This window comes from Chiloscyllium punctatum, chromosome 27 (genome assembly GCF_047496795.1).
Source record: "Chiloscyllium punctatum isolate Juve2018m chromosome 27, sChiPun1.3, whole genome shotgun sequence".
Classification (NCBI taxonomy): domain Eukaryota; kingdom Metazoa; phylum Chordata; class Chondrichthyes; order Orectolobiformes; family Hemiscylliidae; genus Chiloscyllium; species Chiloscyllium punctatum.
Genome location: NC_092765.1, coordinates 34,282,589 through 34,305,070, shown reverse-complemented (window position 1 = coordinate 34,305,070; position 22,482 = coordinate 34,282,589). Strand labels below are relative to the sequence as shown.

General features: G+C 40.7%; 1 protein-coding gene across 13 annotated transcripts in view; it reads right to left on the bottom strand.

Moving 5' to 3' along the window:
- Positions 1 to 22,482, bottom strand: part of LOC140453642 (zinc finger MYM-type protein 4-like) — a 202,647-nt gene that overhangs the window by 84,706 nt on the left and 95,459 nt on the right. For 12 of the 13 annotated variants that reach the window (XM_072548508.1, XM_072548513.1, XM_072548510.1 and 9 more), the window contains one exon: positions 14,914 to 14,974. The exons of the other annotated variant lie outside the window; for it this stretch is intronic. In XM_072548508.1, coding sequence (XP_072404609.1) covers positions 14,914 to 14,974 — 61 coding nt within the window. The remainder of the gene's footprint in view (positions 1 to 14,913; positions 14,975 to 22,482) is intronic. 13 annotated transcript variants of the gene reach the window in all.

The window sequence follows — 22,482 nt, the reverse complement described above, 5'->3', positions numbered from 1 at the left end:
CAAACATTGGTGAGGCAAGAGCTAGAGTATTGTGCACAGTTCCGGAGTCCACATTATAGGAGGGATATGATAGCACTAGAGAGGGTTCAACAGTGATTTACCAGGGTGTTAACTGGGCTGAGGAATGTAAGTCACGAAGAGAGATTGGACAGACTGGGATTGTTTTCCTTAAATCTGGATTAGTGGTGCTGGAAGAGCACAGCAGTTCAGGCAGCATCCAAGTAGCTTCGAAATCGACGTTTCGGGCAAAAGCCCTTCGCTTTTGTCCGAAACGTCGATTTCAAAGCTACTTGGATGCTGCATGAACTGCTGTGCTTTTCCAGCACCACTAATCCAGAATCTGGTTTCCAGCATCTGCAGTCATTGTTTTTACCTTGTTTTCCTTAAAGCAGAGAGGATTGAGAGGGGACTTGATTGAGATGTATAAAATTGTGAGGGGCACTGACAGAGGAGACAGGAAAAAACTTTTCACTTTTATCAATGAGCAGCAGGCATAGATTTAAGGTAAGGGGCTGTCGGTTTCAAGGAAATGTCCAGAAAATCCTTTTTTGACCCACAGGCAAGTAGAAATCTAGACTCTCCGCCCCCATCATGGCCGCTTCCACAGCCACTTCCGCCCTTCACAATTCCTCATGCACAACGTGACATCACTTCCATCCCTCACATCATCATTGATGTCACACGGTCAGTGACGCCCACCACCCGACCCCCACCCCCCCCAACTACCATGTTCGCGCCCACCAATGCCACTCACCTGCATTCTGCTGACAACATCCCACAGATCCCACTGTCACCATCCCCGCCCTCCAGAGCCCTGAGGGGAACAACACCCCTGCTCATGACTCCACCCACATTCCCCCCAACACCACGCCCACTCCAGTTACAGGCTCTGCCCCCACTCTCAGCCCTGCCGAGTTTTCACCATTCCTCAACCTCCCCCTCACTGAGGAAGAACCTTAAGTCCTCAGCAAAGGCCTCACTTTATTCCCCTCCGTCCACACATCAATGAATTTAATGCAGGCCATGACGTTGAACACTTCTTCCGCCTGCCTCAACCTCCGTGCTTACTTTTACAATCAAGACTCCCGCTCACCTTCCGAGGACCCCTTTGCCCGCCTCCAACACGGGATACCCCGTTCCTGCCTATTACCAGCCCTCGATCTCTTCATTTCCAACTGCCGCCGAGATATTAACCGCCTCAACCTGTCTACCCCCCTCCCCCACTCCAACCTCTCACCCTCACAACGTGCAGCCCTCCACTCCCTCTGCTCCAATCCCAACCTCACCATCAAATCAGCAGATAAACGGGATGCAGTGGTAGTTTGGCGCACTGACCTCGACACCACTGAAGCCAGATGCCAACTCGAAGACACCTCCTCCTACTGCCCCCTCAACCATGACCCCACCCCCCCATCACCAAAACGTCATCTCCCAGACCATACAGAACCTCATCACCTCAGGAGAACTCCCACCCACAGTTTCCAACTTCATAGTCTGGGAACCCCACACCACCCGATTCTACCTTCTACCCAAGATCCACAAGTCTGACCACCCTGGCCAACCCATTGTCTCAGCCTGCTCCTGCCCCACCGAACTCATCTCCACCTACCTTGATACTGTCCTATCCCCCCCTAGTCCAGGAACTCCCCACAAACGTTCGAGAACCACCCACACCCTCCACCTCCTCCAAGGAGTTCGGAACCTCTCTGCCTGGAGGGGCAGTCGCTCTCAATATTCAAGGAGTATTTAGATAGACACTTGTGATGCCAAGACAGATAAGACCATAAGCCAAATGCTGAAAAATATTTTTGACCATCATTGACCACCAAAAAGTGTTTTTTTTTTCTGTGCTGTAGATTTCTATGACTATAAATTTACTTGGCTGCTCTCAGTGATATTCACTTTCCTGGGGAGGAATTGTTAAACTAAAAGGCAAGGGGATACATCTTCTACTGAAAATACCCCAAACCTTATATGTCCATACAACTGGTTGTGCAATATGGAATAGGATCTTGAATGCACTGCCAGAACTTCCCAATTGTATAAAAGAAAGGTTCAGGATATTTGAACTCTCGGTCAGCCATAATCAATATTAAAATCACACAACACCAGGGTATAGTCCGACAGGTTTATTTGGAAGCACTAGCTTTTGGAGTGCTGCTCCTTCATCAGGTGGTTCTGCTGAAGGAGCAGCCCTCAAAATGCTAATGCATCCAAATAAACCTACTGGACTATAACCGAGCAAGGGAACCTTGATTATCCAAACATGATGGGCGGGCACTATTTCGTTCGGATAATCGATTATTTGGTTAATTGATTAAATGCCTTTCCTCTGGGGCTCGGAGTTCTTAAAGTCTGCTCCCAATTCAGGAGACTGCAGCAGCATATAGCATGTGAGACCCCACCCCCCCACTCTCAACCCCGTCCAACACCATCCCCACTTGCCAAACGCATCCAACACCTTGCCCACACTCCTGACCCCAACAAACACTGACCCCCGCCCCAAACCCATCCAATACCCACTCCCCATCCCCTCTCCGGGGAGCTGGACTGGACACCAACAAGACCACTGCTGCTGCCTTTGTGGGGTAAATCTCCAAAACACACATGCGCGCGCGCGCGTGCGCACAGTCCCACACACAACTTTTGACTGCAACGTTATGACAGATTCCCCTCTGCTCTATACAGGACAATATTGGAGAGATTTTTAGGGTACACCGCTGTGTAGAACTCCAGGGAAAGTGTGGGAGGGGAGACAGAGATGGCGGGAGGTCAGTCATTTGGAGACTGTGCCTGTTTAGTCACTGTAGACAAAAGACCCGATCACTGTTGGAAATACATCTTTGATGTAATGTTTCCATCGGGACCTAGAGATCTCCTTCGGATAATCCAATTTTCGGATAATTGGTATTCGGATAAGCAAGGTTCCCCTGTATTGTGTGATTTTTAACTTTCCAACACCGGCATCTCCAAATCATAAACAATATTGGCACAGTCATCAGCAATTAGGACCCAATCCTTGACTCAGGTGAAAATGTTAAGGAAAAATTCTATTTTAACCTTAAAGTTTTCATTGCGATCACAAAACAAGAAAAGATCATTCTCCTCGGGGACTTCAATGCCAGGGTTAGCCATAATTTGGATGTTTGGAGATGTACTACTGGGGAAAACCAAATGGAAAATGCCAATGCAATTGGTCTCCAATGTCTGAAAAACTGTACTCAGTATGGCCTCCTTACAACAAAAACACTCTGCCATCAGAAGAACAAATACAAAACCACATAGAGACATCATAGATCAAACCACAAGCACCTTTTGTACAATGTTATTGTTTAAGTTAAGATCCAATTTACATCTGTATCATTCAATCCATGCAAGGAACTAATGCCTGTTGGACAGAGTACTGACTTGCTTCATCAGAAATGAACATCATGTGAACGACAGTCCAAGAGAAGCAAGATGAACATATCAGCCCTAAAGCAGCTCCAAACAAAAAAAAGTTTCAAAACCAGTTCATAAACCAACCGGAAATTTGTTCACACACAACTCAATTTCACAGCAGTGGAATTAAATAGTCAGCTGAACAGGACATGCATTCAGACCCCTAGGTTTCAGCGCCATCAACATTAGGACTGGCACAATGAAAATGATACAGGAACTTCCTGGAGCAAAAACAACAGCCTCCACTGCTTGGGAAATCAGCTGAAGATTACAAGTCAAGATGGTAGCATTCAAACAACTCAACAGTCGCACCAGAAGCCAACTCTGGAACTAAAAGACAAGTGTTGGGAAGACAAAGCCCAAGAAACTGTTTGCAGGATAGTGTCTCTTCTTATGGATAATTATGCTGCAAAGGACACTTTCATCAAGGCTTCAACTGACAGATATTTTCACAGAATCACAAAGAAAAGTGTTATGGTGCAGGAGGCCATTTGATCCATCATGTCTGCATCTGATCTCCAAATGAGGATAGGGCTTAGTGTCATTCACTTGCCTTTCCCTTGTAACGTTGGACATTGTTTCCCCTTGAATGCATCCACTGAACTTTCCTCCACCACACTTCTGGGTAGTGCATTCCAGACCTAAATCGCTGTGTGAAAAAGCACTTTTCCAGCATTCTTTTTCTTTAACACATCAATTTAGATCTGTATCCTTTTACGAATATAGTTTCTCCACACCTACTCTAGCGAACCATTCGACAATTTTTCTAGCAGATCTGTTCTTAGTCTCCTTTCTAAGCAGTCTTAATCTCTGCAAACTATCCTTTTAACTGGAGTTTCCCATCCCTGGAACGATTCTTGTAAATCCCTCAAGTAGTCTCTCCAACGCATTCACAGCCTTCATTTAATGTGGTGCCCAAAATTCCAGCTGAGGTTGACTAAATGTCGAATACAAGAATTACCTCTTGCTCTTGTACTCTATGCCCCTACTAATAAAACTCAGGATACTTGATAAAGGATATACTGACACTAGAAGGGGTGCAGAAGATGTTCGTTGGGTTGATTCCAGAGTTGAGGGGGTTGGCTTATGAGGAGAGACTGAGTAGATTGGGATTATATTATTGGAATTCAGAAGAATGAGGGAGAATGTTATAGAAAATTATAAAATTATGAAGGGAATAGGTAAGATAGAAGTAGAGAGGATGTTTCCACTGGCAGGTGAAATTAGGACAAGGGGGCATAACCTCAAGATTCGAGAGAGCAGATTTAGGACTGAACTGAGAAGGAATGTCTTCACCCAGAGAACTGTAAATCTATGGAATTCCCTACCCAGTGAACTAGTCGACAGTACTTCAGTAAACGTTTTTAAAGATAGACTTTTTTCGAACAATAAAGGAAATATGGATTCGGTGAGAGCGCAGGTAAGTGGAGCTGTGTCTATGGAAAGATCAGCCAGATGGCCTACCTCTGCTCCTAGTTCTTATGATACCGTATACTTGGATAACTGCTCTTTCAACCTGTCCTGTCATCTTCAATGATTCCGACACGTCTACACTGTCTCTGCTTCTGCATCCCCTTTAGGATTTCACAATTCACTGCATTGACCTTCATCTGCAAACTATTTGCCCAGTCCACCAACTCATGCCCTTTTAAGTTTTACATTGTCCCCCTTGCAACTTATAATGATTTAAATTTTGTATCATGATTTGCAAATTTTCAAAGTATCCCCTGTACACCAAGATCTAAATCATTCATAAATATCAAGAAAAGCTAAGGTCCCAACACAGACCCTTGCGGAACTCCTATATAAAGTTTCTTTCACAAGACCAGAAGAAATAGGAAAAAGCGTAGGATGTTTGGCTTCTCAAGCCTGTTCTACCTTTCAACAGGATTGTGATCATTCTGACATTTCTCATGGCAATGTTCCTGATAACCCTTGATTCCACTTGGCTTATCAAAATAAAGGGTTCAAAGCATCCATCATGTCACTACATCATGTCCAGTGCCAATATAATTTCCACTCTCAGTTCCTTCAATCTCCTTGGATACATCTCATCTGGTCCAGGTTGAATTGACTGTTGGCACTTAAAGTTGACAGGGCATCTGTCAACTTTAAGTGCCAACAGTCAATCCAACACTCATTTCTCATCAAATTTGAACAATTTCAGTGATAGCGGTTCCTGCTTCTTTTGTCACCATGGCCTGGGTATTATCTACTTCCTTAGTAAAGGCAGAGGACAAGTATTCATTTAATACCTCAGCCATTCTGTCTGTCTCCATGTGCATATCCTCTTTATAGTCCCTAAACAGCCCTTCTCCTCCTTTTTGCCTATTGAAGACTTGGAGATTCCTCATTATGTCGGCTGCCAATCTTTTCTCATAATTTCTCTTTATTATCCTCATACAATTTGCACTTCCTGTCTGAATTTTCTATATTCTTCTTGGTTTTCAATTCTATTTCTACCTGACTTACATCACAAGCACACTTTAAGATGAAGAACAATTTCTATTGCTTGGTCATCAAGGGAGCACTGGATTTGTATTTGTCTTACCTTTCCCTTTTGAGGGAATATACTTCGACTGCGCCTAACCATGGCCGCAAAGGTAGCCCATTGCTCAGTTACAGTGTTTGCCGCTGCCCTTTCATTCCAATCTCTTGTCCAGCTGTATTGTTACCCACTGAAGTAGGCTCCTGCACCACAAGCCTTTTCTTGCTCCAGATTAATGCTGGTCATTCTACTCCATTATCCTAAGCATTACAGCATAATGATCACTTATCTCTAAAATGCTCCCTGCTGACATTTGATCCACCTAATTTCCAAGAAACAGGTCCAGTGTTTTTTTTGTATTCGAGTAAACAGGAACTGCTACAGGAAACTCACCTGAACAAAATCGAGGACACTTGGCCCTTGCTGCTCCTTCAACAATCAGCATCCCAGTTTACAGTTGAGTAACTGACACCCCCATTATAACTGCACAACAATGTTGGCATTTCTCTGTAATTTCCCTGCAGATTTCTTTCTCTGTATGCTTCCCATGAGTTGGTGGCCTACAGACTACACTTATTCATTCGCTGTCGCCAAACTGATGCTGTCTTTGAATACTCTGAAACATCCTATTTCTCCAGCATTGCAATGTTCTCCTTAACTAATACTGTTACTTCCTTCAACTTTCCCTCCTTTTCTATCTTTTCTGAAAACCTTGTGCCCAGTATTATGTAACACCCAGTCCTATTCTTTCTTGAGCAGATCACTATTCTCACCACATCAAATTTCCATATGGCAGCCCCTGTAACTCCTCCATTAATTTATTATACTCTGTATATTCATGCACATGCACCATTACCCTGATTGAGACTTCATCACTTTCATCATTAATACAATATCAGCCATTGAGGTTTTATTCACTATGCTAGCACTATTTGTCTCTCCAAATATTCTGTGCATTCCCAGTAACCTGTGGTAGAATTAATGGGTGACCCTCCAGTAAAGGGAGAGCAGCAACAAAAAAAAGTGATATTACTGTCTTGAGGAGGGAAATCTGAAACAGAAACTTTGAAAATCCAGACCAGTGTCAAGTTGTAATAATCACCATATTTTGACAATAAATGTGGCAAATAGTGTTAATTATGATTAATTATGCATTTTTTGTTATATTTGATCAATATTTTATAAATAGTATAATTACCAACATCAATTTTTAAAAATTTAAATATAACATATAATGTGTAAATATATCGAATGTATTATAAATGCTTGATTATATAACAAAATTATTAAACATTCATATCATTATCAATTATTCAGGCTATATATTTCTCAATGTTAGATGACGATGAGCCAGATTGCTTAATAAACAAATTAAAAACTAGGTTATTGCAAATAAACCTTACTCAAGAAAAGTTCTAAAGATTATTGATAGAAGGTTTAAACTTTGCAAATATATCTAACTACGTTCGTTGAAAAATAACGTACGCATATGCACCCAGAGTCCAGAAAAAAATTAAAACACTGCAGAGTTTTTTTGAAGTTTTTTTTGCCAAGCAGCAGTTAATTCAAAAAAATTATTATTATTCACAAATGGTACAAATGTCAGTTTTCAGCAAAGGTCGCTTTGCACTTAAGCTGTTGGCACTGGAGTGCCTTCCTGGATCAGTTACAGTTAGCTGAGTTTTCTTTTCTGAAGGCAGTGATGGGAGATTCTGAATTCTCTCTGTAGGAACCCTCCACTAGTAATGACACAGACTTCTCGTGGGTTTACAACTTTCAAGATTTTGATAAGAGGGGTTTCAGAGAAAAGAGAAAGGGGAAAAAGGTTGTTGCCCCAGGGCATTCTCTCTGACTTTCTATTCTAATTCAATATCTTTTCCTTCACCCATAAATTATGTCATGTGACCTTTCACTGAAAATGTTGCAAACTTGGCATCTCCACACAAGCAGCTTATTCTTTGCAAATGCAGCACTGTTGCTGCAAAGCTGAAGAACTGGCTGTGTTGCCCAAGATACATACACAACTGTCTCATCAGGAGTCAATGTTTTGGGTAATATATCTTTACAACAAAACAGACAGCTCAGGTTTGCATGTATTATGAAAGTAATTGCCAGCAAAAATCAAAAGTAAACTACATTGTGAGGTTCATATTACTTACTGTTATAACCTCAGCTCAGAGCCAAATAGGATACTGAGGTTATGAAAAGTCAGCTCCAACATGAAGTAGTGGTTGATTTACAGTTGTCACATGTACCGAGACACAGTGAAAAGTGTTGTTTTGCAGTCTATGCAGACAGACTGCACCATACAACCTGCATCAGAATAGGAGAATACAGTACTATAGCCACAGAAATGGTGCAGAGAGAGAAATCAATATTTGAGAGTTCATTCACAAGTCTGATAATAGGGGAAAACAGCTGCTCTTCAATCTATTCATACGCGTATTCAAACTTTTATATTTTCTACTCGATGAAAGAGGGTAGGAGAGAGTATAACCGGGGTGGAAGAGGTCTTTGAGAATATTGGTTGCTTTCCTGAGGCAGCTGGAAGTATAGATAGAGTCAATGGATGGAAGGCTGATTTATGGATTGACTGGGCTGTGTTCACAACTCTGTAGTTTCTTGCAGCCTTGGAGCTTTCTGTGGTGTATTGCTAAGAGTCCTTGTGGACATGCCAACTTTCCCTTAGCCTCCTAAGGGGAGATGTTGTGCTTTATTGACCATCATATTCACATGGATGGGTCAGGACAGATTTTTGGTGATCATCACTCCCAGGAAACTGAAGCTCTCCACCATTTCCACCTCAGCACCACTGATGCAGATGGGGCAAGCCCTCCACTCCTCCTGAAGTCAATGACCAGCTCATTTGTTTTGCGAACATTGATAGAGAGATGGTTTTTACACAATGCCGCTAAGCGCTCAATCTCTGACTGGTATTCTGTCTCGGCATTGTTTGAAATACGACCTACAAAGTGGCAAACTTGTAAATGAAGTTGGGGCAGAATTTAGCCACACTTGAGTGCATAAGGAGTATAGCAGGAAGCTGAGTACATGGTCTTGCAGGGCACTGGCGTTAAGGATTATGGTAGAGGAGCTGTTGTCACCTATTCTGACTGATCACAGTCTATCGGTCAAGAAGCCGAGGATCCAGTTATACAGAGGGGGGAGCCAAACTTAGGTCTCCGAGTTGAGAGGTGTGTTTGGCTGACTTATCGTGCTGAACATAGAAGTGTAGTCACTAAGTAGAAGCCTGACACAGGTATCCTTGTTATCCAAATGTTCCAGGAATGAGTGAAGGGCCGAGGAGATGATGGCTGCCATGGACCTACTGCACCAGTCGGCGAACTGCAAAGGACCAAGGCAATTTGGTAGGCTGGAGTTCATGTGAACCATGAGTAACCTCTTGAAGTACTTCATAGTTATGGAGGTCACAGGCACCGGGCAGTAGTCATTGAGGCACCCTGAATGGTTTTTCTTGGCGTCAGAATGATGATGTTCTTCTTGGAAGCTAGAGAAAACTTCAAATCATGGTGAGGAGAGGTTAAAGGTGTCTGCAAATATTCCCTTCTGCTGGTCTTCATAAGATCCAATTGCACAACCGGGGACTCTATCTGGACTAGCTGCTTTCCATGGATTCACCCTCAAGAAGGCAGATCTAAATCTGCAGCGGTGACTGTGGGTACAGGTGTATCCGAGGCTGTTGGGATAGGTGACATCATTTCACAACCTCCTGTTCAAAGTGAGCAGAGAATGTATGGTTGCCTATGATTCTGTTTGACTTCGCTTTATGGTCCATTATGTTGTGTATGGCTTGCCACAAATGACGGGTGTCCGTGTGGTTCATCTGGGTCTCAAACTTAAATTGGTTTCGTCTTTTGGCATCTCCGATGACCTTATGAAAGTTGTACCTGGATTTCCTGTATAGGTCAGGGTTGTCCAACTTGTACTCCTAAGACTTGGACTTTAGTGGATCTCCCAGTTCATCCACGGTTTCCAGTTGGGGAACCATCAGATTAACTTCTTCTGCATGCAGTCTTCTGCACACTTAGTAAGAAGTCTATATGGTAGTGGCATACGTATTTAGGTTGGCTATTGCTTAGTGGACAAGAATGGAGTCAGAATCAGAACAGAGGGTATGAAGCAAGATTGCATCTATTTTCTTTCTAAATGCTTACGTGATTTACTTAAATGCACAATCACTTGAATTTTTTTTTAGTGCCATCAAGAATACCCAGTAACTTAAAAGGGGTTGAACTGCAACAGCCTACTTAGGGTATTTTAGGATGCCATGCAATCATTCAGCTGATAGCAAACATTGGTATGAAGGTTGCAGCAAGGCTCAAAGACAATGTCTTCACTCTTGCTGATATTTACCTGAAAGCAAGTGACATGTGACCAAGGGACAGAATGTCAAAAAGCAAGGACAGACATATAGGAACTGCAAGGGCTGTGAGAACTTGACATCAAATTTTCAGATGATGTTGCAGAAGAAACCCAAGGATGGATGCTTTGAGATGTTGGGTGTTAATAGTGAAAATATAATGGCAGAATGAGAAGCCAAAGCATTTAAATGAAGACCAAGTTTTAAAAGAAGTTTGCTCTCTTATTAGTTCCAATTTAGTTAAATATGACAATGATGATGACAAAGTTTTAAATTAGAAATTTACAAGAAATAGGAAATAAAAAAGACTCTAACATTCACAATCTTACATTTATAGGTTTTGTTCACATAAGGAATCAATTTTCTAAACTAAAACCTAGACTTTAAGTTGTCCAAGGCAATTAGTCAGGCAACAAGACAGGTTGCATTCATCCTGTCACAGGTAGACAGGGTGTTTAATAAGAGGGCATTGAACACGCTCAGTTTAAGAGTTGAGGCACCATGTTGAGGTTGTACAGGATGTTGGTGAGGCCACTTTTGGAGTAATGTGTACAGTTCTGGTCCCCTCTGCTATAGGAGGGTTATTATTAAATTGGAGACAGTTTCGAAAAAATTTACCAGGAAGTTGCCAAGACTGGAGGGTATGAGTTATAAGGAGAGGCTGGGACTTTTTTACTGGAGACAGGAGGTTGAGGGGTGACCACAGAGATTTATAAAATCATGAGGGGCATAGATAAGGTGAACAGCAAAGATCTCTTTCAGAGGGTGGAGGAATTCAAAACTAGGGGGCATATTTTTAAAGTTAGAGAAGAAAGATTTAAATGGGACCTGAGGAGCAACATTTTTGCACAGTGATTCATATGTGGAATGAACTGCCAGAGGAAGTGGCAGATGAAGGCACAGTTACAACATTTAAAAGTCATTTGGATAGATGCGTGAATAGGAAAGTTTTTGAGGGATATGGGCCAAACGCAGGCAGGTGAGACTTGTTTAGTTTGGGAAACTTGTTCAGCATGGACAAGTTAGGCCATAAGGGTCTGTTTCCGTGCTGTGTAACTCTACAATATGGGGGAGGTTACTCCAATTTAGAAATTACAAAATGTCTCACAAACAGGAGCATGGTGACAAAAGACAGCAGAATGGTACCAAATACTGGTAACGTATGGTACCATACCAATTAAAATATCTCAAAACAGTCTTCAGAATACCAGACTGCAATTTATATTTTGCTTTAAAAAGTAATAGAGTCGCAGCCAACAAAAACCATTCAATCAAATTCTGTGCAGAAATCCACTAAACTCCTTCAGCACCATTGGCAAGACTTTATGCAGACTGTTCAGAAATAGGTCCAAGCATTCATTCATAAATTTTGCCAATTTTGGATGGTTCTCCAACAACTTCCCTTCCTTCTCATGTTTTTGTTTCTTTCAGGAAAGCAAATCAAGCTGCATTGTTGCAGCTTCAGATTAAATTGCTGCCAAGTACAAACTATAATAAGAATGTTTCTTCTCAGCAAATATCTGAACCAGAAGGTCTAATGTCATTTTCCGAAAGGTTTTGTCTTATTGCAACCACTCATACTCGTTTGTCACCCAGTTGATCTTCGCAGGTCTTAAATGCCCATCATCCAAAATATCCTAACTGCCTCAATTTCCCAGCCACTAAATTAAAAAAAATTGCCAATTCCACCATTACAATACCCATCGAGACCACTAACATACAAAAAGAGAAAGAATCCCAATGTCAACAAAAAATTTCTTAAAACTTCCGCATTCAGAAACTAACATAATTCAAACATTAACAGGCAAAGGGTATTTCAAAGAGACAAGCTTCACTTCAACTAATCAATACAGACTGTTTCTGATATAGGTAAAAACGCTGGGAGCAAGTTACAGACTAGGATCTAATCAAGGGGCTCACGATGGTTTATAAAGCTATAGATTGTGCCTGAATAGGCTGGGGTGGTTTTCCCTGGAGCATTAAAGGCTGAGAGGTGACCTTATAGAGCTTTAAAAAATCATTAGGGGCATGGATAGGGTAAATAGACAATGTCTTTTCCCTGGTTGGGGGGAAGTCAAGAATGACAGGGTTTAGGTTGAGAGGGGAAAGATGTAAAAGGGACCTAAGAAGCAACATTTTCACACAGAGGATGGTGAGTGTATGGAATGAGCTGCCAGAGGACATGTCGGTGGCTGGTACAATTACAACATTTAAAAGGCATCTGGATGGACATATGAATAGGAAGGGTTTTAAAGGGTTATGGGTTTGGTGCTGGCAAACAGGACTAGATTAGTTTAAGATATCTGTTCGGCATGGACGAGTTAGACCGGCAGCTCTGTTTCCGTGTTTCCATGATTCTACATACACTACTTGATGCACAAGCGTCAGACCAAAGCCACCTCATGCTCTTTCCAATTTGGTCTCCATTTTGGAGGATTTCTTACTTCCCATCCAATTGTTTAAACCTTGAGTCACATGAAAATATTCCATTTGAAGTATCCAGACACAGTTACCTACCAAGGTGCACGCCTTCAAAAATTCTCCTGTTCAGATCGTGACTATGCTGGTAGCTCAGAATTCCCAGACTCCCTTCGCCCGCCCCTTTACACTGGTTTTAGAACAAGTAGCAACGAATCCTGCCCATTCCACTTTATCCTGTTTGTTTTGCTTCCTACTCTAAATAGTCTCTGCTCTATTCCCAGAATACTGCCTCAATCCTATCATCGATTGAGAAACTGCCAAACAGAAAACTGTTCCATCAGAAAGAACAGAGAGTTGTTTCTGTTTTGAGAAGATTTGTAGCTCAGGTTAAGGTTCTGGATGTAGGTTTGCTCGATGAGCTGGAAGGTTCATTTCCAAATTTTTCGTCACCATACTAGGTAACATCTTCAGTGGGCCTCCGGGCAAAGCACTGCTGATAATTCCTGCTCTCTATTTATATGTTTGGATTTCTTTGGGTCCCAAAGAAACCCAAACATATAAATAGAAAGCGGGAATCATCAGCAGTGCTTTGCCCAGAGGCCCACTGAAGATGTTACCTAGTAGGGTGACAAAACGTTTGGAAATAAACCTTCCAGCTCAGCGAGCAAACCTAGTGCGAGTTGATTCTTGACACAAATTCTCAATTTACTGAACTGCCAAACAAAAACCACAGTCGGACCAAACCCAACTAATAATTGGTTGTCTAATTACTCTTTGATTTTTAGCTGTTCACTCCATGACAACCTTAATTTTCACGGGTAATTCTTGAAACTGGATGATGTCAATCAGCAAACCAATCAACCTACTTTTGGAATACACTCCAGCTTATTTTGGTCTTAAAGGGATATGGCAACAAAAAGAAAATATTTCCAAAAATTTTCACATCACAAATCCCTTGAGCAGCCAAATGTCCTCTGGACTAACTAACTTACAATAACTCAAGCCAACCAACCATTGATACACTAGTGCTATATCAATTGCTACAGTCTGCTCCAACACAGGGGTAGCAATAAAATCGGACTCACTAACACTGTATTCGCAACACAAATGAAATTAAAACATTCTATGATCTTCCGAACTAGACTTTGCAAATAACGGATCTTGGACACGAAGCTTATAACTTAAACAAAAATTAATAAATTATTAATGTAACTTTAGCAGAACAGATAAATAAAAGGTAATGGAATTAATATTTATGACTTAAAACCTAATTTTCTTGGATCAGAACCCCCATTCCCACACAGACAAAAAAAATGGAATTGTAATCTGCCAGTAAAATAAACAGTTTCCAATGACTGTTACCAGACCTTTGTGAAATCACTGAATAATGGGTTGTTCACAGACTCTAGAACTGTACACTTTAATTCCAAAGCCACCATTAATGACAAACATCCTCAGCAGACTGGTCAAAATACTTATTTATTTCTCACAACCTGGATTCATTTCTCAGAACATGCAACAATTTGCTAATTGGAAAGAAACAAGAAGGAGCAAAACACAATAGTACCATCTCTGGAAGTTTCCAAAAATTGCATTTCCTCTATCCAAAACCCAGTCACAACTGGGTGATTGGCCAATTCAACATCCAAAGAGCTGTCAGCCCAAAGCACCACTTCAGCTGAGTGCCAATGTATCTACAGTGTTGTTACATCAGTAATTGTATTATCTTTCCATGCCAGTTGCCAACAGAAAACATCTTTGTCCTCTTCACTTTTAAAACAAGTTGTTATTCAAAGCTCAATTCTTAACTTCATTTCTCAGTTTCAAACCAAAAAAAAAAGAGAAAAACAAAACAAAAATGTGATGGTCTCTACAACAAACAAATTTTTCACAAGTGTTCTCTCCTTACTACCAAATCAGCATTCTGCTAAGTGTGTTTATGGTATCGTTACTTTCAGCTTCGCCAACTCATGGTTTACCAATGTTTGCTGTGGGCAGAATGGTTTTCTTCGCCACTGTAATAGTTCTGCAACTCTGTTTCGTTTGACAAATGGTGACCAGTTCTGCAGTGACCTGTTGATGCATTAATCTTATTGCAGGATCACCACAATTAACAAACATTCTCGAGTGTTGGTAAAAGTTAATAGTATGTTTTCAATATTAAGTTTAAAGAGGCACTTACTAGCATCACCATCTTCTTCCCATGCACCAGGAGAAGGAGCATTGCCAAGATATTCATCATCCTGGAAGAAGAAAAGTTACAAAAATACTCGAGTGAAATGTCTGATATATAATCACAGTATAAAACTGCACTCATATGTAGTTCCACTTCCACCTGGAGAAATGATCCACCTGAAAGTTATCATTCTTAGTTATTTTAATATGTTCTGGATGTAGGTTTGCTTGCTGAGCTGAAAGGTTTATTTTCATGAAAACGCACCTTCCAGCTCAGCGAGCAAACCTACATCCAGAACCTCAACCTGAACTATAAATCTTCTTAAAACTTGCTATTTTACTATGTTCTATAAATTATACTCTGGTTATTAAGCGGTTATGTTTTGTGCTGATAACCACTCAGTCAAAGTAAATGCTCAGAGACACTGGATAGTTTTACCTCCTTCATCTTTAATCAAGGTCCACGAGGGAGGAAGAACAATCGCCCATGCGTACAGAGACATGAGTTCTCGGTCTTCTCTGGAACAACAATTTCTTAATGAATTATATAGTCATTTTATAGGGATGACCATCCAGATAAGGCAACATACATATTGATTGGGTGACCGTTACAATCAGCAAGTGTCAATAACAAAGATTAAGCCATCTGCTGTTATATAATGAATGTTCTTAACCTCAACTGGCTTCCCATAATGAATACTTTTCACCTTGTTAAACTGACCTTACATACTGAATGCTTTAAATTTGGTTAAATGGCTCTATATAATGACTGCTTTTCCACCTTGTTAACCCATTACCCTCATCTCCAGCACCCCATTGTTAACTGCAAGCTCTTATCTGATGTGATCATGCTCACTGAACCTCTTGTTTCACAAAACTGAAAACTTAACTCTTCCCTACCTGCTCAAACCCATACACATTCTCACCTCCATCAGTTCAAGTTTATTCAAACTTACAGCAAACTGCAAGTCAATGTTCTGATTTTGCAACGTACCATACCTCGGTATGTAACAAAAGCATAACTGGATCCACAGAAATATAATTATCAAAGGCAGTTTAAGAATTTCTGTTTTAAAAAACATAAGAAATCCTGCTTCTTAGGGCAGTTAGAAGGCAGAATAGAAACTCAATTCTAAAATAAAACACAACTAAACACCTATTGTAATATGAAGAAACCACAGTCAAGGAAGATACTGGAGTTGTTGTAATATCACGACACCAAGAATCCAGCAGCCCAGCCTAATTGTCTGATAATATGCACTTAAATCCAAGCCTAACAGCAAGAGGAATTTAAATTGAATGAATTAACAAAAATCTGGAATGGAAATATAGTTTCATGGCACATTACTGAACTGTCACTGATCCTTTCAAAAGTCCATCAGGTTAACTAATATCTATGAGGCAAGGAAATCTGCTGTGCCATCTTGGTGAGACCTACACATGACTCCAAAACCACAGCAACGTAGTTGACTTTGAATTGTGCTCAGATAAACCAAGTCACAACAGAAAAGTCAAAAAGGAATAAAACCAGATGAACCATCTGACATCAACTAGGCACCACAAAGAGCAACACAATGTTCAGTCCTATGTACCCTCCAAAGCCTTCTTTTTTGGAGGATTGTGCCATAATTAAGAAAGCTGTGCAACAGACTAATTAAGCAACAGCCTGACAACCACAGACAAAACATTTCACATTGTAACCAATATCCCCCAACACTAGATTTACCATACTTGGACAAAGTCTAAAATCACAAAACACCAGGTTATAGTCCAACAGTTTTATTTAGAAGCACGAGCTTTCAGAGTGCTTACTCCTTCATCAGACAGTTGTGGAGAATAAGATTGTAAGACACAGAATTTATAGCAAAAGTTTACAGTGTGATATAAGAAATTATATATTGAAAAGGACCTGGATTGTTTGTTAAGTCTCTCATCTTTTAGAATGATCATGTTGGGTTCAGTTCTTTCCTATGTAAATCGCAAAATATTTTAAAATTCACCCTACAAACTTATATAGAAATGTGTGCGCGTGCGTCTCTCACTCCCACACATACACATGCAGACCCTCTCTCATATGCTCACACATACACTCCCACACACACCCCTTTACACTCTCACTCTCTCACAGACACTCATAACGCCTTCCTCCTTCCCCCCCCCCACCCCCCACCTCACACACACAAGTTTGTGGGATGAATTTGTACTTGCAGAATTACATTTTACTTTGCTCAAAAACTGCATGATTCCATGTAAGCTGCTATAAATCCATCTTTTAGATTAGAATCAGTCTGACCATTATGACACAGACAGCCTCACACAGGGCAGCTCGCACCTTCAGTGCATTATCTGGGCTGACATGACACCAATTGTTAAAGTTCACGTGAGAATGTAACTTTTAAAAAAATGTTTTGTGATTTATACAATGTCATTCTAAAAGATGAGAGACTTTTTCAATATATAATTTTAGATACATCACACTGTAAACTTCTGCTCTATGGTCTGTGTCTTACAATCTTATTCTCCACAACCACCGGATGAAAAAGCAGCGCTCCGAACGCTAGTGCTTCCAAAACCTTGTTGGACTATAGCCTGGTGTTGCGTCATTTTTAACTTTACACACCCCAGTCCAAGACCGATGTCTCCAAATCATGGACAAAATCTGGCACATCAGCAGGGGCACCAGCAATGCACGTGGTCAGGAAGGAGCTGCCCCGGGTGTGCAGAACATCGATACCAGATCGCATGAAGTTCCTCAGAATCAGGTCAATCACAGGTGAGGAAATCTCTAACTGATTACCACCCCTCTCAGCTTATGAATCAGTACCCATTCATGTTAAATAACACTCAGAAGTATCACAGTGAAAAGGGCATGGGATGCACTCTGGGTGGGGGCATTTAATGTCAATCAGTCTTGGTAGCACCATTACTGATCTGGCTGACTCAGGCTTAAAAGACATTACTCCTTGACTGGATCAGTACTAAGTGCTGACAGAACCAATTGGAGCAAAAAAAAATCTTCCAAACCTTGACCTCACCAATCTTTCAGTTGCAGATGCATCTGTCTGGCAGTTTGGACAGAAGTGACCACAGTCCTTGTGAAAACCAAATCACAGAGGATAGCCCTCAGCATATGTGGCTCTACCACTAGATACATCAGATTAGAACAAATTTAGAAGCTCAAACATCAGCAGCAGCATAGGATTGTTTTCTGAATAACCATAATGGGTGATCTGATGATTCAGCACTTCTCTCACTCCACAATTGCTGCTGATTCAGCGAAGACTGTATGTGAGGAGCAGCATCAAACAAGCTTAGAAATTAGGTGTCAAACTGAAGAATTCATAACACAGCAGTATCTTGTAGAAGCTGTGACATCTAAGCACTGATACATACCCTTGCAAACAGTAGTGGACAATTACAAAACTAACAGGAAAAGGCAGCTGCATAAATATCCAAATTAACCATTCATTCCCTCCAAAATCATTGCAAATTGGCAGCAGCATGTACAATATACGTTAAAGCGCAGCAACTCACTAAGACTCCTTCGGCTGCACCTTCCAAACTCTCAATCCCTGCAACCTAGGACAAGGTCAGCAGATACATAAGAAAACCACAGATTTCCCTCTAAGCCAACATCATCCTGACTTGGAACTCGATTGCTATTCCGACATTGTTGCTGGACCCAAATTGTGAAAGTTGCTCCCCACCAGTTTCAGTGTACCTATACCACTAGATGGGCTGCAGATCATGGAGCATCTTCTTAAGGACAATTAGGAATGGATAACAAGATAACAAGATTTGGTCTTGCCAGTGATCCCCACAGCCCATGAAAGAAAAAAAGACCATGGTACAAATATTTGATTTCCCATCAATGCTGCTACCTCATCTCAATCAAGATAGTCACAGGTTGTCATTCACTACCATATGCTGCTGTGAACTTTATTGGGTTATAATGATGGTTTGATTAAATAACTAGTAGAAAATAAACACATAATATGGATTAAAGTTAAAACAAATTCAGTTTCATTTTGAAATCTGTGTAAAAAGAAAACAATCACTGTGATACACTGACAAAGTCAGATTGAGCAAGTTGATTAAAATGCTTCAATTGTTCAGGAGAGATTGGTAAGTGATGAATACAGAGAGGTGAGCAGAAACCAACAAGAATAAATAAACCAATGATATTTTTACAAATTCGATAGAAAAAGATTGAGATTAATATGACAGTTTGGTACATTCACATTTAATAATATATTGCTTATGAGAATACTGCTTTGTTACTGTGTTATTTATGGTGTTTTCAAGTGTTAAAATGGGATCACATTGGAAAACAATTTGGGAAGCGCTGTCATTGGATGACCCCAATTTGTGACCAAGTTCTTTTAAAAGCTTTCAGGATATTGAGATCCAAGAAAAATCTGTACTTCTGATTTAAAAAAAAAGGTTTCTAGCTTTTATTACTTTTACATGAATTGTCACTGCAACTTAATCAAAGAGGCCACATATGGAAAACATTAGTAATTGGAACTGTTTGAAACCAGGTACCCCACTGCCAAACCTAAGTTGGTAAAGATCAAAATACAAATCAACAGTTGTTCAATTGTATTGTTGCAGTGTTTAAATGCTGCCACCACAGTATTAGCATTATTGGAGAAAGCGACTTCTGTGGAATGTGGAACAGTGAAGGTCATGTAGATTTTGGATCAGCATCAGGATCATGGACTGTCCGATTAAATATTTCTAAAACATGCGAGTAGCTGATTTTTCCAACCTTAAAAAAAAAGAGTAGTAGATTTCTCTTTTGTGGTAATTCATTAAGAATTTAACAGCTGAAGTACGAACCAGGAGATGCAGAAATAAGCTCATCACAATAGCAGACTTGCTATTTGCAGGTCATCCCAAATGAGTCAAAACTAAATCTTCTATTTCAAAGTCATTAATACACAAGGTTCACAGTTGATCCCCAGGTTGCACCAGAAACAAACTGATCAAAGATGGCCATGCTAACAGTCTGCAGTACCCTGACTGGCCTGTACCTTGAGTGCTATACTATAGTATTAATCAAGAAAAGCATTCAAAACCTGGAAATCATCCAAAGAAGGACAACAAGGGATATTCCATGTGACAGAGAACTGAGTTAGAAGGAAAGATAACAAATTTTGGCTAAATCAGTCTCGAGGAAGGGTGACTCGAGAACAGACTTTGCAGAACAACATGATAATTACAGGAATAGCGAACATTAATTCTGACTGCTATTTATACTCCATAACAGGGATGAAGAGATAATCAGTAACAGACAAGTTATGACTAGTGTCAAGAACTGCATTTTTCGAACAAAATCAGATCAAATTTTAGAAACTGGATAATGGGGGAGAAAAATCTTTAGACATTCACCAGATAGGTGACAAGGGCAGAATGACAGACTGTAGTTCCTCTTTGGGTATATTTATGACAGCCTCTCTCATCTCTTATATTTTTAGGGCTGTAGCAAGGACTAGAGTGAAAATGGACCACTACGTCACAACTAGATCTGAAAAGGGTAACTTGTCAAGACTGCCGCACCAAACCATGCCAAAACCCTCAATTTGACCTGTTATTTAGAAAGACTAAAATGTTATTTTCAAAGTAAGTCACTGTGGCTTTTATTTATTTCCAAATGTTAGTAACAGGCTCGTAAAAGAACTTCAACCAGTTCATTACAATTCTCATAAAGGAATAAAAAAAACATATCTTTGATAGTTCCCCATTAAGCTGATTGTGTAACAGAGAGGATAGTTCCATCCCAGATCTGCATCAACTTGAACAATCTTAAATCCAAGGCCATTAAAATTGCCCTCAACATTCAGTAAAAGATTGTTCTTTCTCTGAAGGTGGGTCCTTGGTAACCATTCACTCAACTGCAGATAATAGCTGAGATTTTACTACAGTTAGGCTAAGAGACCAGGTGCAGAGTCAACCTCAATGAGAATGTGAATTGACGTTACCTGATCCACACAACAGCATCTCGCCAACTGAGCTCTTTCCCACCCTCCTTCCCATGCAAACGATGGATTTCAAAAAGAATTTAACCATAGCTTTCACTTTGACAGTTTCATTGAATGATGTGTTGTTTGTGATGTCCTTCTGGATGAGCAGCACAGCCTGTCCCTCCACACCTAAAGACATCAGGTGAATTCCTAAGACCATTGTTGATCCTAGACTCATATCTCTCGAGCATGATACATCTTTCAGTCCTGAAATTATAAAAGATTAGAAGCAGGAAAATCACAAATCTCTGCCTTTAGAAACCAACTAGTGCCATGGATTCAAACTCTTGTAAGATCAAAGCTATTTAACTTTACAAAATTATGAAATCACAGAATCTCGACAAGTGGGAAGCAGGTCATTCAGCCCATTCAGTCAACTCGGGCCTTCCGATGAGCATTCCACCCACACCCGCTCCGCTAAGCTCGCCCCTTAATCCCACATTTACCATGGCCAATCCTCCTAACCTGCACATCTCTGGACTTTAAGAGGAAACCAGAGCACCCAAAAGAAACCCATTCAAGACACGGGGAGAACATGCAAACTCCACACAGATAGCCTCCTGAGAGTGAAACTGAACCCAGCTCTGCGGGGCTATGAGGCACCAGTGCTAACCACTGTGCCACCAAGAAAGACATGGGCAGAATGGATAACTGAAGTTTTTTTCCCCTTGGTAGAAATGAGAATTTCAGGCGAAATAGGTGATAGGTGAAGGGGGTACGTTTAAGGGAGATGAGAGGCAAGTTTTTTTTTACACAGAGGGTGGCAAGTGTTGCCAGAGGTGGTGGCGGAGGCGGAACTAACAGCTGTGCTTAACAGGCATCTTGACTGATAGATGAATAGGCAGGAAATAGACAGTTAGTTTAGAAAGGCATCATGTGTTGGTACAGACGAAAGAACCTTTCTTGTGCTGTTCTTTCTTCGATAATATCTCATACAATAGAGAGATTTTATTGATGCGGCATAAAATTATAATAAAGCTAAACAGAGTTGAAGGGAAGGAAATAATGGCCTTTCGAGAGAGGTCAACCAGGGACAATACATTTAAAGTTATCGGTAACAGGTCTAAAGGACAGTATGTGGTTAATCATTTTACTCAAAAGGGTGGTGAATGCCTGGGGAACTCTTCACCTGAAATAGTGATAGAGACAGATGTTAAACATCAGGTGTTAAAAGATTTGTTATACAAAATCTAAACATTCTTCCTAAGTTTTTTTTAAACTTACACATCACAAAGCTCCAACTACAAACAAGAATCATAACTCCAGCGCATGATAGATCTTTCAGTTGTGAAATTACTCAAGTGCAGATGCAGGAAAACAAATCTCTGCTTTTAGAAAACAACCAGTGCCAAGGATTCAAATACTAGGGAGGCCAAACCTATGTAAGTTCACAAAATTATGAAATCATAGAATCCCTGCAGTGGAAAGCAGGCCATTCCATCCATCAAGTCTACTCAGACCCTCCAAAGAGTATCCCCCGCCCAGACCCTCTCCCTTATCCCAAAAACCCCACATTTACAATGGGTACCATGGAATGCAGGAACAGAACA